This window comes from Nannospalax galili, unplaced genomic scaffold, assembly GCF_000622305.1.
Source record: "Nannospalax galili isolate Female #2095 unplaced genomic scaffold, S.galili_v1.0 scaffold127, whole genome shotgun sequence".
Taxonomy (NCBI): Eukaryota; Metazoa; Chordata; class Mammalia; order Rodentia; family Spalacidae; genus Nannospalax; species Nannospalax galili.
Window position 1 is genome coordinate 7883987 of NW_008360326.1, and position 25896 is coordinate 7909882.

Below are 25896 nucleotides of genomic sequence, written 5' to 3' on the forward strand. Positions count from 1 at the left end.
AGCTACTCAGCCCCACCAGATATGATATGACCCACATATAAAACAGGGGTGTGTAGAAAAGTATTCTGCATGTTAAAATAATGCCTGGTCTCCTTTATTAATTAGGGTGTGTTGCAAGAAACACAAAACTCTAAATGGCTGCGGGTAGGGAGGAATTTGTGGGGCTTACTTAACAGCTTAGAACAAGAGCAGTTTCCCTTGATGCCAGAGGGAGCTAGCCGCCCCATGGGAGGCTAGGAAGGATGAGGCATGCTCAGGAAGGGAAACACACTCCCATTTGCAATGGATTATTCCTTCTTTCACCTTCCCACATAGAAGAATTACCTTCCAAATGATTTCATGGCCTTTTTTGCTATTCACTTTCCTAATAAATTTTATAACTAAGTCTACTTAAATCACATTTAGGTTATTAAATTTTCACCCTCTTCTTTCGGTTGGTTTTCCTTCTGAACTAATAGTCTGGGGGAGGGGCGGGAAGCTACACCTGTGTTAAACATTTAAGGCTGATTAGACACTTCAGGGGTTGTGAGGGGCTGGAATACTGCAAGTCCAGAGCCAAATGATCTTGGCCTAGGTTTAGCCCCTTAAATAGCCATTTATTGCCCACCTCTGTGTGTGATCTAGCATCCTTGTGACCATTAGGTAAATCTTTTTGGACTATATGAACAGACCCCTGGCTTCCACCACCCTGAAGCCGTTGAAGAAGACAGAAGAGCGGACCGTCTCTTTGCCATGATCTACCTGACCTACTGTGCCTGCCTACTACCTGAAGTCTCCACTGATGCATTACAATGTGTCTTGATTTAGGATTTTCTTTGTTCTGGTATCATAAAATCTCCGTGAAGGCATTTTCACACTGGAATGAGGTATTTGAGGGAAATCACTCATATATGACCCCAGAATAACCTTTCATTCCCTTTGGGGTGAGAACTGTAATTTTTGTGTTGGCATTGCACACGCATATGAAAAAATCAGAGGTTCTCATCTGGTCAGGCCGTCTTTCTCTTGGGGTGAGATTTTGTTCTCTCCTTTGTCCAGTTCTATATATGATCATAAACTCCCAATCAGTGTGTCAACTTCATGGAAAATCCACCACCCCTTTACACTGTGAAACACTACAGTTAGAATAATTTGCTTTGGAGGCTGAAGAACTGGTTCAGTGGTTAAGAGAGCTTGCTGTGCAAGTCGAAGGACCCGAGTTTGTATCCAAGCATCCACATAAAAAGCTGGGTGTGGCCACACACACCTGTAACCAGTGCTGGGGAGCCGGGGTTGAGACAAGAGGATTGCTGGGGCTTGCCTGTCACCAGTATGACACTGTTGCACATTTAGTTTATGGAAAATAATAACAACTACTCACTGGTAATTGTGGAAGAGCTTCTTCCCCTTTTCTAAGCAACAAGACCCTAGAGCTAGATTATCTACTCTAAGACACAGGAAATGGCTAAAACTGACTCCCCCAAATTCTAATCTTAGAATCCTAGAGTTGTCAGAAATCTTAAAGGTTTGGGTCTAGAAGTTTATAACCGAGATAAGTATGTCCTGGGGCACTTGGAAATGTGAGGGCGGATGTTGGCCTGTCATGTGACAAGGATGACATGCTTAGTTATCAGTGACTGCTAGAGATACTGAAGTGCCTGCAGAATGGACCTACAGCTCTTGGCAGAATATGACACCTACAGCTCTTGGCAGAATATGACTGCGTGAATGAAGATGAGCTCCTCCCCATATTCCAGGAGTGCCCTGTGAGAAACATGGGCCTCATACTTTTTACTCATAGATACTGTTAGGTGCCCTGGGTCAGCCAGTCAAAGTAAATGCATGCACAAAGAACAGCTTACTGCCTCAAAAGGCATGGAGATGGAGCTGTACTCCCACTGTTAGAAATGATGGGCATAGCCAGGTAGGGTATTCTATACATACAGGTCCAGCTGCAAAGGAGGTGGAGGGAGGAGGATCACAAGTTCAAAGCTTGCCTGGACTACAGAGTTATTTCAAGGCCATCCTGGGTAATTTAGTGAGACCCTGACTCAAAAACTAAAAAAGGGCTATGCATTTAGCTCAGTGGTAGAGGACTTGCCTAGCACGTGCAAGGCTGTGGAGTCAATCAAGCCCAGTCTTAAAAAAAATAAAAAGCCGCTAATAACACTGAAATGTTGGAGCCAGAATAAAAACTTGCAGGGCTTGGTGGCACATGCCTTTAATAGCAGTACTCAGGAAGCAGAGGCAGGTGGATCTCTGTGAGTTTAAGCCAGCCTGGTCTACATAGCAAGTTCCAGGTCAGCTAGGACTACAGGGGGACTCTGTCTCAAAAAACACCGAACATAAATAATAAATAAATAAGTAAATAAATAAATGAATAAATAAATGAATGAATAAATGAATGAATGAATAGATAGATAAATAAATAAATAAATAAATAAATAATAAATGTTATTCAGGCCTTCAGGTTCTTTCTTTTGGGGCTCTTTCCACTTCTGTGGCCTGCAGGATAATTTGTTCAGTTAAGTGAAAAGCGAAACATCTAGTCCTCAAGACTCACGAACAATTATGTCAAAGTTGCTCCCCTGAGCACCAGGTGTTTCTACAGTCATCTCATGTTCTCTCCTTCTTCTCCTTCGGCCCACCTCCTGCCTCTCTTTTAATTAAAAGGAGACAAGCATCACAGCCAGGAGGGTCCGCATCCACATCCCCCGTGGAGTGCATAGTAGCTCTGCACAATGGAATATTAAATATTCTTTCAAGTACATTTCCTTTAACAGCCAGGCTCCCTGGCTCACACTAGTTCAGCCATGCCTGTGATTGATCCCTGGGTTTAAGTACCCCATTACCTTCAACTTGCATGCTTACAGAGCTACCCATGTACCAGGAAGCATCAATGATATAAGGATGGACAAGCAGACTGAGAGGTGTCTTTCCTCTTCCCCATGAAAACAAAAGAGGCAGAGAATGGCCCAAATCAGAGCCAAAGAAAAAGACAGCTATGCTGGGTGTGAAAATCCACTTAGGTGATCCCCAAAGCCATGGTACAGTTCCAGGGTTGGTTCTGCCGCTGCAGCTATTGAGCTTTTTACTGACTGACAACTAGCAAAAAAAACATAGTCCATACCCTAAGCAGAGTTCCAAGCCAAGGCTAACAGTAGACTCCTCTAAGTTTACAGAACAGTTTTCATGGGCAGTAATGTTCTGCGGTGTTATTAATTTTTAAAATTAACTTTATGAGTTCACTATAGTTCCCAACCTGTTGAGGAAACATGAGAAAAAGTCATAAATATGGAAAGAGAAGAGATGATAATATGTAAACTAATACCATGTGGATATTTATTGAAAATTAAAATGAAATAATAAGAATATCTATATTTACTAAATGCTCAGACACATCACTTCCTAGGTAAGACTTTTATATGCTACCCACAGGGGACATGCCCTTATTTATTCTTATTGTACAGAGGTGGGGAAAAGTTACCAAAGTTAAGTAGTTAACAGCCACATACTGGGTGGCCACACTGAGATTACAATTCAAATAGTTCTTATTCAAAGCTCTAAATCCTTATTATCATTTTCAATGAGCAAATCAAAATTAGAGGCTAGTCTTCAAAATTAACTGCAACCTCAGAGCCTTTTACCCCCTACACCAATGCACTGGGACCAAATGCACTGGGTCTCATAAACACAACTAGGCCAAAAGTAACAGCAAAACACATTTGTTCTTTCTAAGTGTTGAAACATTGGAAATATGGAGCTAGGAGCAGTAACTTGTGATTATAATCCCAACACTCAGAGGCTGAGGCAGGAGGATTGCTGTAAATTTTGGCAAGAATTGTTATATAGTTAGTGAGTTCTAGGCTAGTGCTGACTATAGAGTGAGGTTCTGTCCCCCACAAAAATATAAACTCCAAACAAAATTTGGAAATATAATATTAGGAAAATAACCTGATATAGTTCTGCTAGTTAATTAGGCCCATTAAAATTGAGCATAAATAAGACTATTCACAGTCTCCATTATTATTTATTACTGCTCTGGCAATCCTGACCAATACTTTTGGGGGGATGGGGGTAGAGAAGAAAATATACATATAATTGCTTGCAATAAAAACTATTTGCTCTCTAGAGAACCATGGAGAATTAACTGAAAACCTATTCGTATTCTCATGAAAACTCAATAAAGAGATTGGATGTAAGATAAACATACCAAAATCAATAGCTTTCCTGTAGATCTGTGATAGTCAGATAGACGATATAATGGAAAATATTGGAGAAACTTGGTAGGTTTGTGTTCCTTCAACATTATCTGTAGAAGTTAGCAATCCTTTGAGGACAGGGGTTCTTTATAGCATGTCTTTTTTAAAAATAAATTTTTGGATTTACTCATTTTTATTTTATGTGTATGTGTGGTTTGCCTGCATGGATAAAAGTGCACCATGCTGTGTAATGCCCATTAAGGACAGAAGAGGACATTGGATCCCCTGGAACTGGAGCTACTAATGGTTGTTAACTATCCTATGGATCCTGGGAGCTGAACCTGGGTCCTCTGCAATAGTAACCAGTGCTTATAGCTGCTGAATCATCTCTCCAGACTCATTAGTTGTCCTTTTTAAAGTTGTGATAGTACTTGTAATTCTGGTAAGGTAAAATGGGTTACCTTTGTCTCCCCTAGGAGCCAGGGAAGCTAAGATCTCTAATAATGCTTTTCACAAAGTTTTCATCCAAATGCCAAAATCAAGATGCACAAATCCTGCCATATACAGTGGCCTCTTAAAAACTACTGAAATAGTTACAGCAACAATATTTTGTCAAAATGGGTCTTAGACTCCTTGATGAAAGCTAGAACAAATTAGGTTCTTGGGTTTATTTTAGTTAAGTACAACAGTCATTTGTGTGCTATGAAGAACTTCTTAGAATACCATCCTCTTCTGTTTCAAAACCATTTAAAAATGCTATTCTTTCTTTTATGCTGAGACAGTGCACTCATTGTCCCATCAGTGAATTCCTTTTAAGTTTTACTATAGCCCTTCATCAGTGCTAATTTTTAAACTCTAGGATACAAACAAAGGCAGTTCCCAAAAGAGCAAGCTTTGGAAGGAAACTTGAATTCCTTTCAACTACATTTTTGCTGGCACCTTGTTAAAGAACACAGAGTAATGAAATCTCAATTTCTCTCATTAGTTAATTAGCACCTCTGCATGTTCATGACTGTAAACACTGTACTGTTAGTGACTTTCAAGTCTGCTCTCCAAACTCAGGGACTGTTGGAATATGTACTTTTTAAATGTATAAGCTTCCATAACCCTGATAGAGAAACAAACCTGTAAACTATTCTTCTCTAAGCACAGACTAAATGCTACAAAATGGAGCGATAAAGGTGAGTCTAGGCATTTAGTGCCGTCGTATTGATCTCAGATCTCTCCCAACACTTTTCTTCTAATCCTCTCCATAATGACATGAACTGTGAGACTTTCTGAAGATGTCAATTTCTCTTGCATTCATTTTCAAATGGCCAGCACAGACGTGGGCTGGGCACTAGATCAAGCTGTCAATGTCCCCCTACTTGGCTATCGACAGGCTTCTTGCCACATCTGTCAAGAGCCTCCTAGGGTTCTTCAAAACTCTTCTCCCTTGGAAGAGAGCAAGAAGGGAGGAGGAGCCAGGAAAGTTATTGATCCATTCTTTTAACATGCTAATTTGCCTGGGGCTGCTGCAGTCACTGCCAAGCCAGACACTTCAAAAGGAAACTGTTTTTCAAAGTGGAGATGTCTTTTTCAAACACTTAAAAAATGGAAAACAAATGAATCCAAGTATCAAGTTCACAGTGCAGTGTGAAAGAGGTTGGCCAAACAGTTAATACTTACAAAAGGGGCCTAGAATTGATGGTAACAAAAATCTGAAAGTTTGTTCATTATAAACCTCTTAAGCCCTGTGCCCATAGCCAGTGAGGATGTAACCTGCTGAGTTTCATTAATCTTTGGGGAAAATTAAAGTTGATAAGGTTAAGTTGATGTAAAAACATTAATAACATTGATATTGATGAATACTTGGGCATCTCCATAAATAGGGAGCTAGAAAAAAAAGCTGATTGTTCATTTAATTGCACCAGTAACTGGTAGCACATAGACAAGGCTAGACCACCACCCCTCCCCCATAAAAAGAGGGGTTGGAGAATTAGTGCATTATTAAAATATTAAAATATTTGTTTACTGCCTCTGTTATCAGTTTAGTATGCTATCCGTGAAACCCAGTACAGATAAGACTACAAAGCAAAATAGAACGCAAAGTAATACATTACTAAGTTTGTAAAAATCGATTCTTCTAAAGTAGTGAATCTGCTCTGAGTTTTCAGGTCATATGTTTCTAGGGTTTTGTTGGTTGTGAATGGGATTTAAAGGATGAAGTCACATGAAAGAGAAAGCTGTGCCCATGGTAAAGAATCCACTGTAGGAGCAATAGTAGGAAACTAGGTGTCTTAAATCAGGGACATTCTTAGGGACAAAGGCTTTAAAGAAAAGCATTCCTAGCTGGTGGGGTCTTCCCTAATCATGAGGTTGGGCCATATTTACCTGCCATGGTATTATGGGAGGAAATCAGTATTCTGTTAACCTCTGACCCACAGATCCCAGACAGACAAAAGCCCAAGCCAGAGCCCTGGAAGAAGGTAGCCAAGTGTCAAACAGCAGGGAAGCCATTGTGAGGGAACCCTTTGGCTCGGGCACAGCCAGTTTCATTGGGGCAAGCTGCTATTCACAGAAACAAGCCATGAAGACATACCACCATAAAATATGAACAAAACGGAACCTTTTTCGTCTTGCTTCTAAATTGTTAGTTTTATGGGACTTCATGCTGAACAGTATGAAAAAAAAATCCAATCTGCTTTGAAGCGCATTAGTCTGTCTAACATCCTAATTATTGTTTACATTGCCATTTGCCTTCTATTAAGAATTGAATAATTACCCAGCACTTCATAGTTTAAAAAATACAAGCAAACAGGATTATCTGGGTAATTAAGAAACTGTACCACAGCTTTGTACTGGTGTGGGAAATATCTGTACTTCTGAAGGAAATAGTCATTATCAATCAACTTACTTCAAATGGTATTTTAAGGATTTTGAGCAATTTGAGATCTGTAACTTATTAAGAAGAGGTTAGGAAGATCACCTTTGAGAAGTGTGGGTCTGTTTAAATCCATCCTTAGAAACAAGAGCCAGATCAGCAGCTGAACTTTCTCATCCGCTCATGACACCAGAGAACGCAGCAAGTGCACAGCTCTTTAATCCTAATAATCCATCCCAAATGGACTTTGAACAGCATCATCAAACTCTGTCAGACCATGAGGAGCACCCCCAAAGCTCTACCATACTTAGATCTTGTTTTCTGACCTTGCCTCTGCTTTATGAGGTTGAAAAGTCTGGTTGGGCCCAGTTTTCTACCCTGTGAAACTAGCTGAATTCAAGACTAATTGAACTTCATACATTGCTTCATGCAAAATCCTCTTATAGTTTTTAGAATGCTTCTGACGATCTCTGAGTAAAATACCAGTATGCGCGTGTTCCCATTTTAGATGGAATAAAGTAAATCTGAGGTCCATTTGGAGATTTGTGGGGAATGAGTCAGGCACTGAGTTCAAAGGCAATGTTCATCCAAGAGTGAACACATATCGGGTAAGGGGAATAAATACACTTTCCAAAGAATGTTTGCAGGGACATAGGTGGAAATAAAGGAATTGAATTGTTTCTAGGCATGAAGATTGATGCATCCACAGATCCAGAAACAGACTAAAGAACCCAAGGTGACTGGAACCCGATTAATTTCAATATCTACTTTTGAAGGAGTGAATAGATTCCAATCCATCAGTGACCTAAAACCTTTTTGGGAACTTCCTTAGCCCTGACAACACTCTATAAGAATTTTTATCTTTTCCTTCACAAAGTTTTGAAGCCCTTTGTAGGGACACTTCTGAACATTCCTAGCATAATCTGAATAATGCCATCTCCTCCCACCCCAGAAAGAACAACAAGATTCCAACTGGAGCTGTCACTTCACAGACAAGCCCCGGGATTCACCAAGGCTAGAGTTCTTTTCCAAAGGTCAAAATGAAATGAGCAGCGGGGGCTTGGGCTATTTTGCATGGGGCAGGGGGCTGCAGAGTTGACAACCAGTCACACTGGAGGCTGGGAGGGGGGGCCACTGCACAAAAAGAGCCCTGTGCAAACAGTCCATTTTTGCCTCAACCCCCACCCCCTACCCCAATCTCTGGAAGCATTCAAATTGAAACTGAATTAATTTGCATGGTGTCTAAATCATTGGGTTCTGCATAAACAGAAGGCAGTTCTGGCTGGAGTTTCCAAAGGAAGTCCTAGTTGCCTTTGTGAAAGGGGGAAATGGGTGTGCTGTTTTGCATGAAGGCGAATACAGAATATGCAAATGGAGAATCTGTTGCCTAGAAAGGCAAGGCTGGGCAGACAGCTGACGACCCTGCAGCATTCACCCAGAAAAAGCTGGGTGCTCCAAAGGAAGTTGTAAGCCTTACCAACGTGTTTGCTTCCCAGGAAGGTGAAATAGACCCTGAATATTCATAGAACGTCCATTTAGTCTTGGGACTATTAATTACCCTCTGGATCACAGAAGCAAGTGACGTCACCTGCTTTCCTTCCCCAAGTAGCTCAGAGGTATAGGGTGTCAAAGAATAGGATGAGGGAGAGGTTTGAAACTCCAAGAGAAAAAGACCCCAGCTCTCTGGGTCTCGGGGGAGCTGTGGCCTTCTCTTCAGTCACTCTTTTTCACAAGCACAATAAAACTAAAGAGAGCACTGAGCCATGTTATTGGACACAGATAACCAGTTTTTAAGAAGCCAAGAGCTATAAATTGCTGCCTAATTTTATGGAAGCATCCACAAGGTTGAATAATATGCCACTCTTTCAAGCTACCCAATCTCCCAGATTATGAAAAAGTCAGAGCCTCCCAATTTCCTTTTAATTTGAAACCTGTCTCAATGACCTGCCAGGAGACCAGAGTGTCTTAGAAAACCTAAGTCTGATGGATGTCTGCATTGATTCTCAAACTCCTTGGCCCTGGAACCCTCTTTATGCCTAAAAGCTGTCCAGGCCACCAGGACACGTCTGTTTATGAGTTTCAGTTGTCTACATGTACCTTCATAAAATCAGAATTTCTAACTTCTGAACAATCATAAAATTTTAAAGTATTTTTTAAATTTAAATTACATTTATTTATCTGTGTATAAGGGTGCACACTTGGGATCAGAAGGCAATTTGTAGGAGTCAATTATTTTCTTCTACTACGAGGGTCTTGGGAATCAACTCTGGTCTTCAGGCTTTGCAGCAAGTACCTTTACCCACTGAGCCATCTCACCTTCCCAATACTTTTTCACTGAAAAAAAAAAAAGTGGGGCTTGGTGGTGCATGCCTATAATCCAGCTCTCTGGAAGCAGAGGAAGAAAGATCACAAGTTCAAGGCCAGCCTGGTCTACATAGTGAGTTCTAAGATAGCCAAGACTACATCATGGGAACCTGTCTCAAAAAGAAAAATACCAAAGAATAACCCAATTTAGGTTAATAAAAATAACGTTTTTATGAAAAACAAACAAAACAAAACAAAACAAAAACCCGGTGTTTCTCAGAGCAAAAGAAGATTAATGAGAAAAATGGCATGATTCCCTTTTTTATTTATTCTTTCACATATCTTTTCAAATGCCTAGCTTAGTACTGGACACCTGGATATTCATTTTTGATTCTGTAATTAATTCAATGAGATTATCCTGTCAGGTAGCCTCTGGGAAACTCCACTGTGCACTCCTGAGAGGAGAGGGTAAAACAAACATCTTAGTATCAAGAAAGTTTTGACCTCTTGCAGGCTACATGAAAGGGTCTTGCAGAACCTTGCAGCTGGACCACAGTTCAGAACTACTGCCCCAAACAGTGACACAGTAAACAGACATATGACCAATGTAGGTGAGGCTAGCCTTTCCCTAGCAAGCTGTTGCACTCTCCTGAACAATCAGTCACTGGCCCCTTAAAACAAAAACCCTCTATGCTGGGACCCAGCTGAACTGCTTTTATTGCTGGTCAAGTAGCCTATATTGTCACCATACTCCTCCCTTTAAAGCACCAGTAGAAATACAAGTAAAGATTTCCATGTATTGATGCACCCATGTATATGTCACACAATACCATAGGACTGACTATCACCAATTTACAAATGCCACCTCGAGGTTAGGGAAGTTGTTAGTATCCGTAATTATGTATCTGCTAAAGGGGCAAAATTAGAAATTAAATCCAAGTCTCAAACTCCAAGTGTGTATGTTTTTTTAAATATTTTATTATTTTTATTTTATGTGTATGAGTATATTGCTTGCATGTATGTGAGTGCACCCGTGTCGTGTAATGCTGCGGAAGTCAGAAGAGGGCTTTGGATTCCCCTGGAACTGGAGTTAAGGACAGCTCATAGCTGCCATGTGGGTGCTGGGAATTGAACCCTGGTCTTCTGCAAGAGCAGTCCATGCTCTTAACCACTGAGCCATCTCTCCAGTCCCTCAAAGTGTGTTTTTTAACCACTTTATATTAAATCTATATTAACTTTATGTGCTGCAAGGCAATGTTCTGGCAGACATTATTTATTGCTATGATAAAAATAGTTAAGACCTAACAGAAGTAGGAACCATAAACTAGGACCTTATTAATACATTAGTCACATGCAAAGATTTTGATATATCCTGTTGACTCTATGAAACATAATTCTATCAGATAAATGTTTAATATGATACAGGCCAGAATTCCTTATTCGTTCATTTTCTTATAATTCATTCAATGAACATTTAATAAGATGCCATGTGTTCATGGGTAGTGCCAATCCGGATAAACGTAAGTAACCGCGCTCTCCACTCACATTCTTTAAAGGAGTTTTGCTAAATTGTCTTTTCCAATGTGAAAGCAGAAAACCTACAACTTTAAAAAAAATTTTTTTAATTTATATTTTTATTTTATGTGTATGCATGTATTGCCTGCATGTAGGTAAGTGCACCTGTGTTTGTGCAATGCCTGCAGAGGTTGAAAGAGGCTGTTGGATCCCCTGGGACTGGAGTTACAGACAGTTGTTAGCTGCCATGTGGGTGCTGGGATTCGAACCTGGGTCTTCTGCAAGAACAACCAGTGTTCTTAACCACTGAGCCACCTCTCCAGCCCCTAAACAACTTTTTTTGGTCTTTTTGAGATAGGGTCTCCCTGTAGCCCAGCTGTCCTGGATTCACTATGGAGACCAGGCTGGCCTCGAACTCAGAGATCTGCCTGCCTCTGCCTCCTGAGTGCTGGGATTAAAGGTGTGCTCCACCTTTTTAAACAAACATTGTAAGCAAAACTTACAAGTTAAGGTAACTACTTAAAAATATTAATAAGAAACACTGAGGCAAGCTAAATATGCTTGAAGGGAAAGGTTAAATAAGGTATATGTATAAATTACTATATACAAAGACTATGAGATAAATCGATCTTACTTTACTTAACCTTTCCCATAACGGAGAAAAGTTACATTCTCTAATATGAAATGATGTTTATGACAGTCAAACATTGTAAAAAAACAAGAGTTAAGCAAATGCTCTATTGTTTTTTAAAATCCATGCATAAAAGTACCTGTCAACAAAAAGTTGGAGTGAGTTTGAACATGAGTGTCTATGTGCGTGTGTGTGTGTGTGTGTGTGTGTGTGTGTGTAATGAAGACTTTTTTACTTTGTACAAGTCTGCATTGGAAATTTGGCTGACAAGCATGCAATTCTTTGGTAATATTAAATTTATCAAGAAGTGCAAAAGAAAAAAAAATTAAGTGGTGAAGTCAATGACAGGAATGTTAGAACTGTGTCGGGGCCACCTCTGCTCTGCACAGTGGTAACCCACAAACCATTTCATCAGCCTTTTTCCTAAAGGCTGAAGTATTAACAGAATAATTACATCTTAATTCACTTTTGAAAGGTAGAAGGAAGCTCAGTTAGATTAAAATAAGTCATCAAATCTTAAATAATGTTCTTTCAAAAATCCCTGACTGAGATAATTCCTAGGTGATGCTTTGGTGAACTCAAAATAGAGACCACTACATGATTCCTCGCTCACAAAAGAAACTTGGTCACACAAAGAAAGGAAAATAAAAAGTATCGTAGAAGAAGGGCAATAATTAAACCCGGCTCCTCTCAGAGATAAAGAATTACATTTGTCAGTGATCACAGGCACGCTTCAAAGCTGGAGATAAAAGCAGCCTCATGATTCCAGCAATTGATTCTTAAAGACACAATTCAAAGGTAGAAGAAAAAATTCAAAAGTGAAAAGGTAAAGATAGGGTATCTCTGAACTATATTTTAAAGGAGTCCTGTCCACTGTTTCTTTCTTCAACAGTCCTTCTATCATATCGTAGAAAAACAAAGCCATCCTTCGTTCTTTTTGACATGGCTCTTTTTCAGAGTATAAATTTAAAACTTCAATTTCAGACACCAAGTCTTTTCTATCTCATTCATTCCTAAGGGTTTTGAAAAGATAGTCTTTAAATGGCATCTTTTTGCTGACATGAACACACTATACACATGATAATATAGGTAGGTCCTAGTCAATGCTTCAATTCATAGATTATGTATATATATTTGTATTACTTTGTGCATTAGTTTGTTAATGTATTTGTTTTTATTGCTGGGGTTGGAACCCAGGATCTCCCTTGTGCTGAGCCAGTGCTTTATCCTGAGCATACCCAGCCCAGTAAAATGGTATATTGTGCCAAAGCTTGATTTCTAACTAAATTTTATTACAGGTATGATCCTTTAGCAATAACTCTATCTATAATGTTTTCTTTTAACTAATATTCTTTTATATATACTTTCTGAAAACGTTGCATATTAATATTTCCCAAAGAATAAATATAGTCCTCTCCTTTTATTTTTCAGCTTTTTTTTTTTTTTTTTTTTTTTTTTTGGTCTTTTTGAAACAGGGTCTCCCTGTAGCCCCAGCTCACCTGTAACTCACTATGCAGACCAGGTTGGCCTTGAACTCATGAGATCCTCCAGCCTCTGCCTCCCAAGTGCTGGGACTACAGGCTAGCGCCATCATGCCTGGCAAGCTTTCAGCTTTTTAATTACAATTTTTTATTTAAAGTTAGCAAAGAATCTTTTGCTTTGCTCAGTTTTCTGAGCTCTTAACACCTGGCTCCTGTGCGCGTGTCTACCCTGCCACATGTTGGAGGAAACCGCATTGGATTTTGATTCTTTTCTTTGATCGTCTGGCAAGGCCTGGGAAATGGACTAAGGCAGTTGAGTTATCCTCTACATCCAATCCCTAGGCTATGGCTTACCAGGTCATATAGTGTCCTTGAGAGGACAGACAAGTGGCTGACATGCCTCTTTGTCCTGGTGGGACCAAACCAAATCGTTTCAGAACCCACTATTCAAGAGCACAATGAACTTGCAGCTGCTTTGGGACAAGCCCAGCATCTCCCAGGGCTCTTGACACCTTCCAGGCAGCCCAGCATCCCTCTTTACATCACCATGCACTTAGAGCACTGTTGGCTCTAAGAACTGCAAGAGGAAGTGTAGCACTGTCTCCAGGGTCCCTCTAGGACTCTGGAGGATGAGCAGGGTTAGAATCAGACAACGGCACACCCCGTTCCCCTCCGGCCCTGGCCATTTTTACCCAAGGATCCTTTGTCAAACATTTAAGATCTTAATCAATCTTCACTCTGACCTCTCAGACCCCAAGGAAGATGGATGAGGAAGTAGATGACCTTTCACCTGTCCTTCTATTTGTCCTGCCACAGTGGGCCCGTTGAAAAGACAGCGGGGAGGACCCTGCTGCCACAGCTGTGAAGAGCTGGCCTGATCTCCTTTATGCTTGTCCTTAAGCTCTCTCTGCACTTCCCTTTTGTCCCACCCACAAATCACTTGTTTCATTCAAAAGAAAGTTCTTTCCTGTAAAGTTAACAGAAGGGGAGAGGGAGGAGTGGGGAGGAGACACTCTCCAAATATTTTTAATATGAAAAGTGATAAGGGGATGCTGTCAAGGATATAGGGATGCTTCTCATCTTTAGCCTTGACTTCAGACAGTGGCTGAGAGATTTTTCTCTCTTTAATTATTCCAGCCCAACACCCCCAAAGTCAAAAGCTATAACCCCAGAAGAGTGACAGCAGAAACATTAGCATTCACAGCTATTTAGGGTTTTACGATCTGCGAGGTGACTTTTACTACTCTTAAATCACGGGGTCTCCGTGGTAAGTTTGTGAGTTAAGTATAACCCTTACTCTGTTTTATAGATGAACAGACCAAGATTCCGAAGGCTTGGGAAATATGCCCAAGATCATACTGCTAAGCCCAAGATACATTTCCTAGTCACCTCGTTCCTTCTGCTGTGCCCAGATGCTTCTTTGGTACCAGTAATGATGTCAAGGCCAACCATTTTCTTTACTCCTAAAATTGTTAGCACAGTATTGAGTCATCTTTTAAATATCTCACTCAACTTGGGAATTTAAGAAATCTCTTGTCAATTTTGTACTTCTTAAATCCACCAGAGACTCTGCTTGGTACAAATGAAACCAAGCAAACAAACAAAGGGTGTTCTGCACTGCAGGTATCTCCTTGAAAGAGCTGACCCCTTGGTGAGGAAAAAATAAAAGCAAAATGTATCCTCCCCTGAGTAGTTTGTGTGAAAACACTGAGGGTTCTCAACAATGAGGCAGCTGCTGGGGGTGGTGCTGCATGCCTGTAATCCCAACACTAAGAAGAGGGATGCAGGAGAACCAGGACTTCAATGCTCTCCCCAGTTACACAGTGAATTTGAGGCCAGTCTCATGAGATCTTGTCTCAAAAAACAAACAAAGAAAAACCCATGAGACTTTGTCTCAAATAAACAAAGAAAGAAGCTGGGGAGATGGCTCCGTAGGTGAAAGTGACTGAGGACATGAATTCAAATCCCCAGTGGCCATAAGAAAGCCAGGTGTCCCCCACACACCTCTGTAACCCCTGTGCTGTTGGGGGTGGAGACAGGTGGATCACAGAGGCTTACTGGCCACCTGCCTAGCTCTGTGGTTCCGTGAGAGACCCTGTCTCAAGGGGAAAAGGCAGAGTGACAGAACAGGACACCAGAAGCCTTCCTTTGGCCTCTGCATGTGTATATACACACACTCAACCTTCTTTCATCAATCGTTGTCTTTGCGGACAATTTGCTCTGATTGGCCAGCACCTGCACAGTCTAGCTCCTCCCCTTCCAGGAATCACATGATGAACCCAACATTTCCATAAAGCAAACCACAAAATGTTCAATTGCCTTACCTCCACCCCTATCTTTTTCTCTTTTCCTCTTAATTTGGGTTGTAAAGATGTCAAGGAGTTGCACAGTGGAACAATGTGTGAGTACCAGGCTCTAGGACCATCGAAAAATCAGCGGTATTGGGTAGACGAAGGTGAGCTGATGCTAGCAGGGTTAGCAGGAAATGGAAGGCAACTTTACAAAAAACAAGGGGATCCTGACAAGACATGCAAGTCCTGTTCTACAGAAATCAAGAGAGCAGAAGGTAACTGTCACTCTCCTGTGTATTCACTGCCCTGCTCTGACCACTGCAGGTCAGGGATCAGTAACATGCACACAAGTCTTTTCTCATACTGAGGCCAGGACAGACTTCAGCATCTCACCCGAGAACAGCTTAGCAAGTAGTTGCCTAGTCAAAGCAAGCAAACAGCATGCAATTCATCTTTACAGAAAACTTCACAGTGTAATTTGCAAATTTTCAAGTTAGTTTCGTCTTTTACTTCAGGTTTAGAGGAAAGACAACCAATCTTTACCCTGTTTCATGGATAATGAAACGAGAAGACAGTCTCTGAGCATCACTCCTAAAAATAACTAGAGCAAACCAGTCATGAGCCTTTGGGAAAGTGTAAAAACTTCATGACACCAAAATTACCCAAAACGCAGTTTTCTGTAGGTGATGACCACAGACTTCTAGTCCAGCAAGTGGATGTCTTACACTCAGTCCCTCCCTATCATTAAGATGCCTGGGATGCCAGACAAATTGTTTGGCAGTCATTTATTTCAGACTCTTTAATCACGGACTGGACGAACCCTGAGGCAGTGAGTCAGTAGAAAAGATTCACCAGATCTGTCCCACATTTGGGGCCCCTGTGACAGAGCAACACTGGCGTTGTTTAGCAGGGACCATAACCGGGTAGGCGGCAGCAGACTCTTGATAACCACTGACAACTAAGTCCAAGTCAGATTAAAAACCTCGGGATAACTGACTTTTTTCAAAATTTTATTCCATAGGTGGCATGGCCAAGCCCTGTAAACAGGGGCTTGATTGGCCTTGACTCAGACGCATGCTGCTCTGATGCCAGAGCCTTTACCACCTCCCCAGTGTTCTGACAGGAAGAGGAAGCAGGAGAATGAAATGCATACGCTGAACCTTAGGTGAGAAAAAAATGTTACCTTAGCAGTATGATAAATAGCAATTAACACTATAAAAATGCATTCTCTTTTCCAAACTTCAATAAGCAAAATGGATTGCAATTTATTATTAGTGCCTCTGACTACTGATCAAGTAGGGAGACACCTACTAACTGTATTATGATCTCCTAAGAGAAATGAAGAGGTCTTTCGTCAGGATTAATTCTGCTTAGAGACCTGATCAAGGGGTGTTAGGGTGGAACAGAAGCTCTTCAAACATCCTCAACTCTACTTCATCCAACCACTTCTCTGTTGGTCTGTAAGGCAGGAGAAACAAAAGATCTTTCTCCACACAGCTTAATTGTAATCAGTGGGAGGGAACTGGAAGAATCCATGTGAATTTCCCCCTTTAACTCCTTCAGGTTCATGCACCATCTTTGGCATTTTTACCAAGTTTACTGACAGGAAAACCATGGCTCAACATGTCTGCCCTCTTTAAACAAGGATCAATCAAGCCCATTCCTTCAGCTCACTCATTTACATTTCAGAAGGGGCATCAAGCCGGCTCAGATCTAAGTGCCTGTTAGCAAATGTGCTTGGCCTTCTGCTGATTACAGCAGCATCGTTTATTCTGTCAGTATTAGAAATGTCTTAGCCTTGCCACCTGGAGCTCCAGCACTTACCCATTAGATCCCTCTGTCCCAGCACATCCCACTGGGGCTGCTAATTACTGGCTTTGCTCCATTCAGCCTCATCTCTGATTTAATTACGTTCACCCGGCCCTAATGAAAAGTACAGTAGAGGCGGCTCTTACCTTGGCATTCTCCGTTCTGTTCCTCGTGCCCAGCATTGCATAGGCAGTTGCCAATGGGCACCAGCCATTCCCCATCTGCCCCACAGTACATTTTTGGCACATCCTTCTCTTCTGAGTTGTTGACACAGGAACCCCGAACTTCCACCAGGGAAGAAGTATCAGCCCCTGTGATAGTGTCCGGAAACTGGGCTAGATTGCGAACAGTGAGTGGACACTTCTTGTAGAACACACGAACCGACACCAGAGCGATGCAAGCCCCCACATCCTGAAAAGCGAGGTAAAACCCCTTCTTGCTCAACGGCCCCACATCCCGGATCTCAGTGTTGAGCTTCATGATTCTGTCCCCAATGTCCACTTGGGTGAAGCTCTCATCAGCAGCGATGGTGTCAATCTTGGCGAATTGGCTCTCTCTGATGAAACGTTCCTTGTCATTGTCTGATTCGTAGTAGTACAGGTTAAACGTCTCCTTACAAGTCCCCATGACTCCCGGAAGACTGTTGCAGTCCCTCAGGGTGAACTTAATCTCAATGTACACCCTCTGTGCCCCTTCTCGGGTGATCCAGTCAGTTCGCAGCCAGTTGTTCTGGCTGGCTTCCATCACGTTGCATACCTGGTAGGTTCGGATCGGTGTATTTTTTTCATCCATGATGCTCACTTCCTCCCACTGCAAAGATTCAAAGAAGAGGTATCAACAGAAAGCTCATTATTCTTTTAATAATGAAAATTACTGTGCACCAGTCCCGACAAATGAAGCAGTCTATGGGCTATTTGTCTATTTTACTGAGGAAATATCTCTTTTCCCCCACATTGTTTCACTTTTCTATCTAAAATCCATAGGCAATGTGGATTTACTGCCTGTGTGTTCTCTCGGCAGGCCTTGTGGTGGTCTAACAACCTCAAGTTCACCTATTACAACAGCTACAATTTCAGGTGGCAACAGTTCAGATTTACTCATAAATGAAAAAAACCTGGATGTGTATTTGTTTCAACCACTAAACAGAAACCTGCAAATTAAGGGCAGGAAGAGCAGAGCTTGCCAAAGGAAGACAGTTATCAGTTAATTAGCGGCGCTCCTGTCAGAACTTTGCTCTCTAATACTTAAAAAAAAAATGGCAATTGATTTCTGTTGGCACCATCCGTCCTCTGTAAAGGGAAAAAGAAAACCATACCCCCTGGTTTCAGAAAGGCTTGGAAAACAGTACATTTCCAGGTTAGGTCTCTCAGTCTCCAGCTGAATGATACTAGAAAACTTTGGGGGGCATGTATCAAAGTAAAAAGTTTGCACTTGTTCTTATTTTTAAAACACAGGCACATAAGTAAACGAGAATGTGTGCTTTGCTTCTAATTAGTCAGAGCCACTGAAAGTCAGAGAGTAAGTGGTATTTATGACTGAAAAGCCTAGCAGGAGCATGAAAAGAGAACAGGAATGCTTTCTTTGCAGTTCACTTCCTAACATAGAGATCTAATGGTGGACATTCACCATTCTAGGAATTCTCTTTGAATAAAGTGGTAATTATGCTCCTTAGTGTTTAAAAACCGATCCTGAAAGCAGTAAGGCAGTTTGGTGAGGACCTAGCCTTAGCTTCTTCTAGGCTGCCTGGCAGCCTCCAATTCTTCATTAACATTGAAAATAATGCAGGATTGATATGGATCTGGCATAAATCAGCTTAAGTACCTAACACAGGAATATAATTAGAGGCGAAAAGATAGTTTTTAAAAATTTATATTCCACAATAGCTCCACTTATAGTCCCGTTCAATCCAATGAAGTAGGTAGGATCCTAAGGTATCTTTCAACAGGCTTCCCCATGACTGCACTGAAAACTATGAATTGATGGAAATGTTACTTTGTGAAGGGCCATAATGTATAAAATTCTGTTATTTCCTTCATCTGCTATCACTGTGAAAGTTGGTATTGAGAGGGTAAGTGCCCTCTGGTGATTAAACTTTCTTTTTGTCTGGTAAGCAATAAATCAGTAATTTACTTATTTGGGGGAAATTCATATAAACCTAAAAATAGATTCCCTGCCTTCAAAAAGACCTACTTAGCAGGCTTCTCATCTCAAAGCAAAGGAGAAAGCCCATTTCTCCACCTAAGGGAAAGCACAGAGGGGCCTAGCACCCATACAGGATAATTCAGGTCTAGTGTGAGCTTTCATCTTAACTTGATTGTCTAACCACACTGACCACCTCCCCATCAGTCAGGAATCTTCCCTTAGCAATCACCACCAGCACCAGCAACTCAGTACACCTTTAAATAAACACCATCAAAAAGATGTGTCTTGCCACTTGCTGCCTGCCACCAGCAGTCAGTCTTCACTGGCCACCATTCCTGTGCTCTTCTGGGTTGCTCTAGGGGACAGGCCATTATGACTCTACCTCCTATTTTACTTGGTGGTTGTTGGCAAATTGGGTCAAGACAATCCATTATTTCTAGTTGGGGGAAGCCTCAGAATTTACGTTCATTCTAAACCAGAAAAGACCTTCGATGATAGACTCTAAAGATGAATTAAATGCTATAATTTGACCAATTTCTCAATGGCAACTATGTCTTTGACCTTTTACATTAATTTTTAGTGTATAAAATAATAGGTTTCATCTCACCATTTCCATACATATGTATAACTATACTTTCTTTTCTTCATCCTTTACTGCCCTTCTTTGCTGATACTGCCCAATCTGCTTTCATGTCACACACATATGTATATATATACAGGTGTGTGTGTAGTTAAATCTAATTCTGCATATGAAAGAAAACATGCAACATCTTGCCTTTCTCACTCACCATTACCCTCTTTTGTTCATGCAAAATGACTAATTCTGATGTATACTGTAAAATTTCATTTCTAACCTCTTACAATAGCTAAAATGTTTCACACCTTATATTTAATGGAAAGGGAAAACTGCCTACATGAGTCCATAGAAAGTTCTGCACTGTATATAGTAAGCCATGTAGCGCTTTTTTTTTTTCATATAGACTTCAAGACAACTAAAAGAAGTTTTGTGTCCAGAAAATGTGACCAGGTGCTCTTTCAGCAATATTACGGGGGGAGGGAGGAGAGGCGTCAACAGCATATTAAACTGCAATGAAAGCTTTCCAGACACCAGACAGACTGTAGACTGTACTCTCAAATGTGTCACTCCTTGGTTTTATATAGGTCAAATGTATATTTAATGAAACAAGTTGGGTTCAACATCATCTTAGCTGTATTCTCCCTTCACACTCAGAGCAGCTAGTAAGAGAAATGAGGCTTGTTAAACTTATTAATGTAAGCACAGATTCTTCCGCCCTGTTTTCCTGACCAGCAGTTGTCACACACTCTAGCCCTGGGAGGATCCTCCTGGTGAAGCCCTGGGAGGATCCTCCTGGTGAAGCCTGGGAAAGCTTCCCTTGAATCAGTGACTTGATCCAGGGTCTAGGATTAAGGCTGACTCTGACTCCCAGCGAGATAAAGCTGTACCTTTCTTCACATTCAAAGGATGAGGGCAATTGCCTGCAGTCAGCACTGAATGCGCCTGTCTACACTGCCAGAGGCCTGCCAATCACTCTCCTTCCCAGATACAAAAACTGGTTTGGGAGACGGAATGGAATTTTTCGGTGACTATCACACTAACACCAGGCAGTCAAGTTCAGAGAGAAAACCAGGAAGGCAGGGCAACCTCCACTTTATTTTGGATGCATCAGAAAACCTGTTTTGATTCCTCATTTTTTTATGACTATTTAATTACCCAGTCTTATTTCTGAAACACATCTTGTATAACAGTGTCTATGAATCTTGCCTGTTTTGTTTTTTAATTCTTCATTCAACTGTAGGGTGTGAAACACCATGTTGGGTATTAGTCTTAACAATGTTTGCCTAGCAAGACTCCTAATCTTCTTGTTTGTGATCAGTCGGCTCAGTCATAAATAGACTATCAAGCATGAGGGCTGGATGGCTTGCTTAATTTTAAAGGATGTATGTTATTTCAATTTGGCCCATGTTGTGCTTACTTCTTTCTGTAGCCGATTCATTGTGACTTGCTATTCAAGGGGATAAGACAACATGACTACCTATAGTCTCTGAATCTTGTGAGGGAGATGGTCAGGGAAAGTTCCTCAGCTTCACCAGAGGAGGAAAGAGGAACGTGCCCTCATACTTTATAATAAGCCTTCTCAGTCCCCAAAGATCCAGACTCCAAATGCTTAAACTTTTCAAATTTAACACTAAAAGCTTGGAACTCCTCTGCATTTAGAAGGCTCCTAATACAAGTGCCCTTAAAACTGCAAAAGACACCAGCAGCTAATTTAAGGATGGGACAGCATAGTAAGGAGCACTCCTGCTGCTTAGGTGGGTACAATTAGAAATATTTCTTTCTGCCATCTTTCTTACTCCCTTTCCTCATCTGGAAGCTGAACAACTGCTCTAAAATTAACCCCATCAAGACTCCATAACCACCAGAGTAATAGGCATAAATTCTAATTTGGTCCCCAGATCGAATTTCTTGTCGGTATTTTAGTTTTAAATAGACATCTAAGTCTATACCTCCACCAATCTCCTAATTTTGAAACCCCTTTCTGCCCTTTTGGTTTCTAGTTCTTCCATGACAGAACTATCCAAAGGGAGTATAGGATTTCTCCAACAAAGCGTAATTCACTTCATAGGCCACAGCGGAAATCTGACCCCTCACCACAATCACCAAGAATCAAGCCATTAGACTCTTAGAAAGTGGCTAATCATTCCTTTGCCCCTCTGGCATCAGAGTACACCTCAGAACTTACCCCTCCTTCCAGAGGGCTGGCTATCCACCCAAGTTCTCCCTGAACAGATCTGGAATCCAATAAAGTAACTGCAAAAAGAATAATAAAATTAAAAAAAAGGAAAATAGATTAATTTCCAATTGCAAAAAGCCAATAATACAAAACCATTTGCCTGAGCATTTCCATATGTGTTGGGGGTATGCATAGCCAATCTGATCAAAACCCAAACTTAGTCTCACTTGTGTAAATAATCACTCCTCACTTGATCTTCTCCCCTCTTTAAATCTGCAGGTTCTTATTTATTTAACTTGCTTAGCATTTAAAATTCCATCCCAGGACCTGATTGATTCTTTTTTCTTTTTTCTTTTTTTTTTTTTTAAAGGATGAATAGAACATCTCAAGCACAATTCAAACAAAATAAATATATCAATGCAAAGTCTGCATTCATCTTTGTCTGGTATCTACTAGATGTATTTGTTTTTGCAAGCTTCAGATGACCACATAACTCACCAGCATGGTGACAGACCACAAGTGAATGCTATCAGAGGACCCAAAGGGTCACGGAAAAGGCTCTCTCTACCCCAACCTTTTCCCCCTCCACTATCAAATAAATAGACCCAGGATGTGGCAATCATCTGCTTTTTAAAATATCAAAGTCTCAGAAAGAGAGGCAGCCAAAGGGATAGGGTTAACATGCAAATGAATTAAAGTACTCTTTTCCCAGGTCTTTGGGAGGACAATGGAGATCAGCTCCCCACCCGCAGGAAATCTTGGTTTGAATTTGGGGTATGCAGTTGCAGTCTAATGAATTTAGTATGCTTTTGCTACACCTAACGTCGGGTCTCCAAACTTAACAGGAAGGTGGAAGACGCCTCCAGAGCGGCGGTACTCTTCCAGGGTGGACTAGGACTAGGACGACATTGAAAGAGATGCTATGAATTCAAAACCCTTCCACAATGCCGTTCCCACAACGATCTTCAGGCCTGGGGGTCGAAAGGCCCATCTAAAAGGGACCACTGGGTTATTAATTTGATCAGCCAGACTAGCTCGTCAGGCTGGGGGAGGGGTGGGAATGGGAGGCCTCGGTCCTCGCTGCTTGAGTACCCCAACTCTCAACTCACTCCCAGGCCCTGAAATTCTGCCCACCTACCCTCATTTCACCCCTCAAATCAAGGAAGTTAAAACCAGCCCCTTTGCCCTAGTTCCCCGAAGGATTCTGTATTCCTGGGGTCTATTAATTGTTTTTAAATGTAGAGCCTTCCCCGGGTCGCTCCCGCCGGGTGCTGCGGCCCGCTTCATTCTCTCTTCCCGGTCCCTAGAGAAAAGCCCACTACAGCCACTTGGATTTATGTAAGGTGGATTAGGAACACAAAGGGAACAATAAGACCCAATTTACAAAAAAAGGGAGGGAGTAGAAAGGGAGGGTAAAAGGGAGAAAAGGGAACGTGATGGGAATAAAAAGCAACAAAATGAATTAATTTTTAAGGGAAGGAGGGGACAAGTGGGTGCAGCCCCCTCCCCCCTCCCCTTCTTTCAACGTTAGCCTACGATTCCATCGAGCGCTTTATTTTATTTTATTTTATTTTTTTGTCTACGGCTCCAAAGTCTTGCTTTCAAAAGAAAAAGGGGACATTTTTTTAAAGATAAAAAAGAATAAAAACAGTGCACATTTGGGGCCAGAAAGGCCTTAGGGAACATCCTAACAAGTGTATAAAGTAAGTAGCCTGGAGAAAGCAGGATACGGGGTTCTGCTCAGAGGAAAGGCCCTAGGGACTAAGGGGCGGCCGCTGCCGAGAAGGCAAAGCAAGGCCACGAAGGAATGAACGAGGAGATAGAGGACGACAGAGCGCCCTTCGGTTCTCATCGCCCCCCCCCCCCCCCCCCCCCCCCAAGCCCCCGGGCACGGGCGGGAACGAGGACGGTCTCCCGGCCTCGGCTGGGAAAGCTCGCGGTACCCGCTGCCTGGACAAGCCTAAGTTGGTTTTTGGCTCCCTCCTTCGGAACAGAAAAATGATAGAGGATTGTACAGGAATAGAGAGATGGACGGATGCCTGTGAGACGGTGGATGGATGGATGGATGGATGGATGGATGGATGGATGGGTGGGTGGTGGATGAATACTTGTGGAGAGTGGGAACCAGACAGATGCAAGGCTAATGAACGCAGGTTGGGTTATGAATGTACGCTGGAGCCCACGCTCACACACTGCGAGCATTCCGGTACCGGCACAAATCGTCCCGGTCCACACAGGCACACATTTACGCGCGCGCGCGTACACACACACACACACACACACACACACACAGACACACACACACACACCCCGCACACGCAGCTCGCCTCTTTCTAGGCCCATCAGATACTAAATGGTCACCACCTCTCCCTCACCTCGGACAGAAAAACAAGCATATACAATCCTGCCAACACGTCTGACTAGACCTACAGAAACCAGCCCTCGGATGGGTCTTGTATCATGCGTGGGCTAGTTCAGTACAGTGTTTCGGCGATAGAAGCAAAAAGTAGAATTATGTTTAACTCCCAGGCTGGTCCCCTAGATTGGCTGGGTGACCTGAGGATCTCCGGGAGGTGGGGTGGGGGTGGGGGCTAAGCCTGCGATTGCAACCTCAGGGTGCGAGGCCCGGCAGAAAGAAAGGTGTCTGAGGCCGGTTGCTAGAAATCAGGTCACCGGCGCCCGACGAGCGGCGCCACCACCACTGAGCTGCGGACAGCAGGCAGCCGGGTCCCGGGAAGCTCAGCACTCGGGAAACTTTGCGGAAACCAGAGAGCTTGCAAGGCTTAGGCAAGAGGCCTGGCGCGCTAAGCCCTCTTTGCGCTGCAGACTTGTGTTCTCTCTCCTAGGCTGGTGATGGGGACGACTTGGCGCACACATTTTTTGTTTTGTTTTCAAACCCTAACCTTGGCCCGGTGCATCCCCTCGGGGCGCCTGGGGCCCGCCTAGCATGAGGATGCTGATAAACTTTGGCCTTTCACTACAAACTTGGGCAGAGTGGCAGCTCGCACGGGTCACTCGCTCGGCGTAGGCTGCCCGATCGTCCTTCGTCTCCCCTTCGAGGCTCTCCTTGCCCCAGCACCCTATGCCGGAGTCGGGATGCAAGGCTCACGCCGCCCCCAATCCCCATCCCGACTAGCTCGGTGCTCCCTAAAACCATTCACCATCGGATCGTCCCCTCCGCTTCCCGGGCATCAGAAGGGCTGTCCGGCTCTTACCTTCATTCGCGGGGTACACCCTAGAACCGGTGACAGCGTCGCAAATTCCAAAGAGAAACGAAAAGAGGACGAAATAGAAAATCCCAGCCATGGTTCGCTGGTGCCAGCGCTGCTCCTGCCGCTTCTATCCCAGTGGAATAAATGCTTAAGTTAGGAGTGCAGCAGTCTGAAGACATTGCCAAGGGGGTGTGCCCGGCCCGTGACGTGAGCCCGCCAGTCTAGAGCCCTTGGCCAATGGCCGTGCAGAGAAGGCGTCCCGGCCCCGCCCCAACCGTGCAGAGCCCGCCCAAGGCCCCCGCCCCCTCGGGGCTCCGTGGGGCTCCGGGTCTCTCCCCGCTGGAGCGGCTGCGGTGATGGGTCCCTGCCTCGTTCGGAGCCAGTAGGCCCTGTTCTCTGACACTTCGGGGATTGAGCCCCTGGACGGCGAAGGGAACTTCAAGAGACTGTGAATGCACCGTGGGGAAATCGAGGAAACGTTGGGAGCCTTCTCTCCCCATATGGGGCAGTGGGATTGGTGAAAAGGCTCTGGTTGAGAAGAAATAAGTCTGAGGTTGACCTGCCCTGCACCTGGGATCTTGTCCCGGGACGAGGTCGTCGGGTCGCAGTCGTGCCCCCCCCCCCCCCCCCCCCGCCGCACCCTTCCCCCTCCGCGCGCCCCCCCCCCCCTCCCCCCCCCCCCCCTTCTGTGTTTTTTTGGGGGGCCCCTCGGCG

At 42.9% G+C, this 25896-nt stretch overlaps 1 protein-coding gene across 2 annotated transcripts in view; it reads right to left on the reverse strand.

Moving 5' to 3' along the window:
- The window catches only part of Epha4 (EPH receptor A4), a 154121-nt gene extending 128789 nt beyond the window's left edge, over positions 1–25332 (reverse strand). The window contains exons 1-3 of one of the 2 annotated variants that reach the window (XM_008825807.2): positions 25186–25332; positions 21980–22047; positions 17222–17885 (exon numbers count right to left, since the gene is read on the reverse strand). In XM_008825807.2, the coding sequence (XP_008824029.1) occupies positions 17222–17885; positions 21980–22047; positions 25186–25276 (823 nt within the window). In that variant the 5' untranslated portion in view covers positions 25277–25332. The remainder of the gene's footprint in view (positions 1–17221; positions 17886–21979; positions 22048–25185) is intronic. The other variant, XM_008825809.1, reaches the window with a different exon arrangement.
- Between the last annotated feature and the right edge of the window lie 564 nt (positions 25333–25896).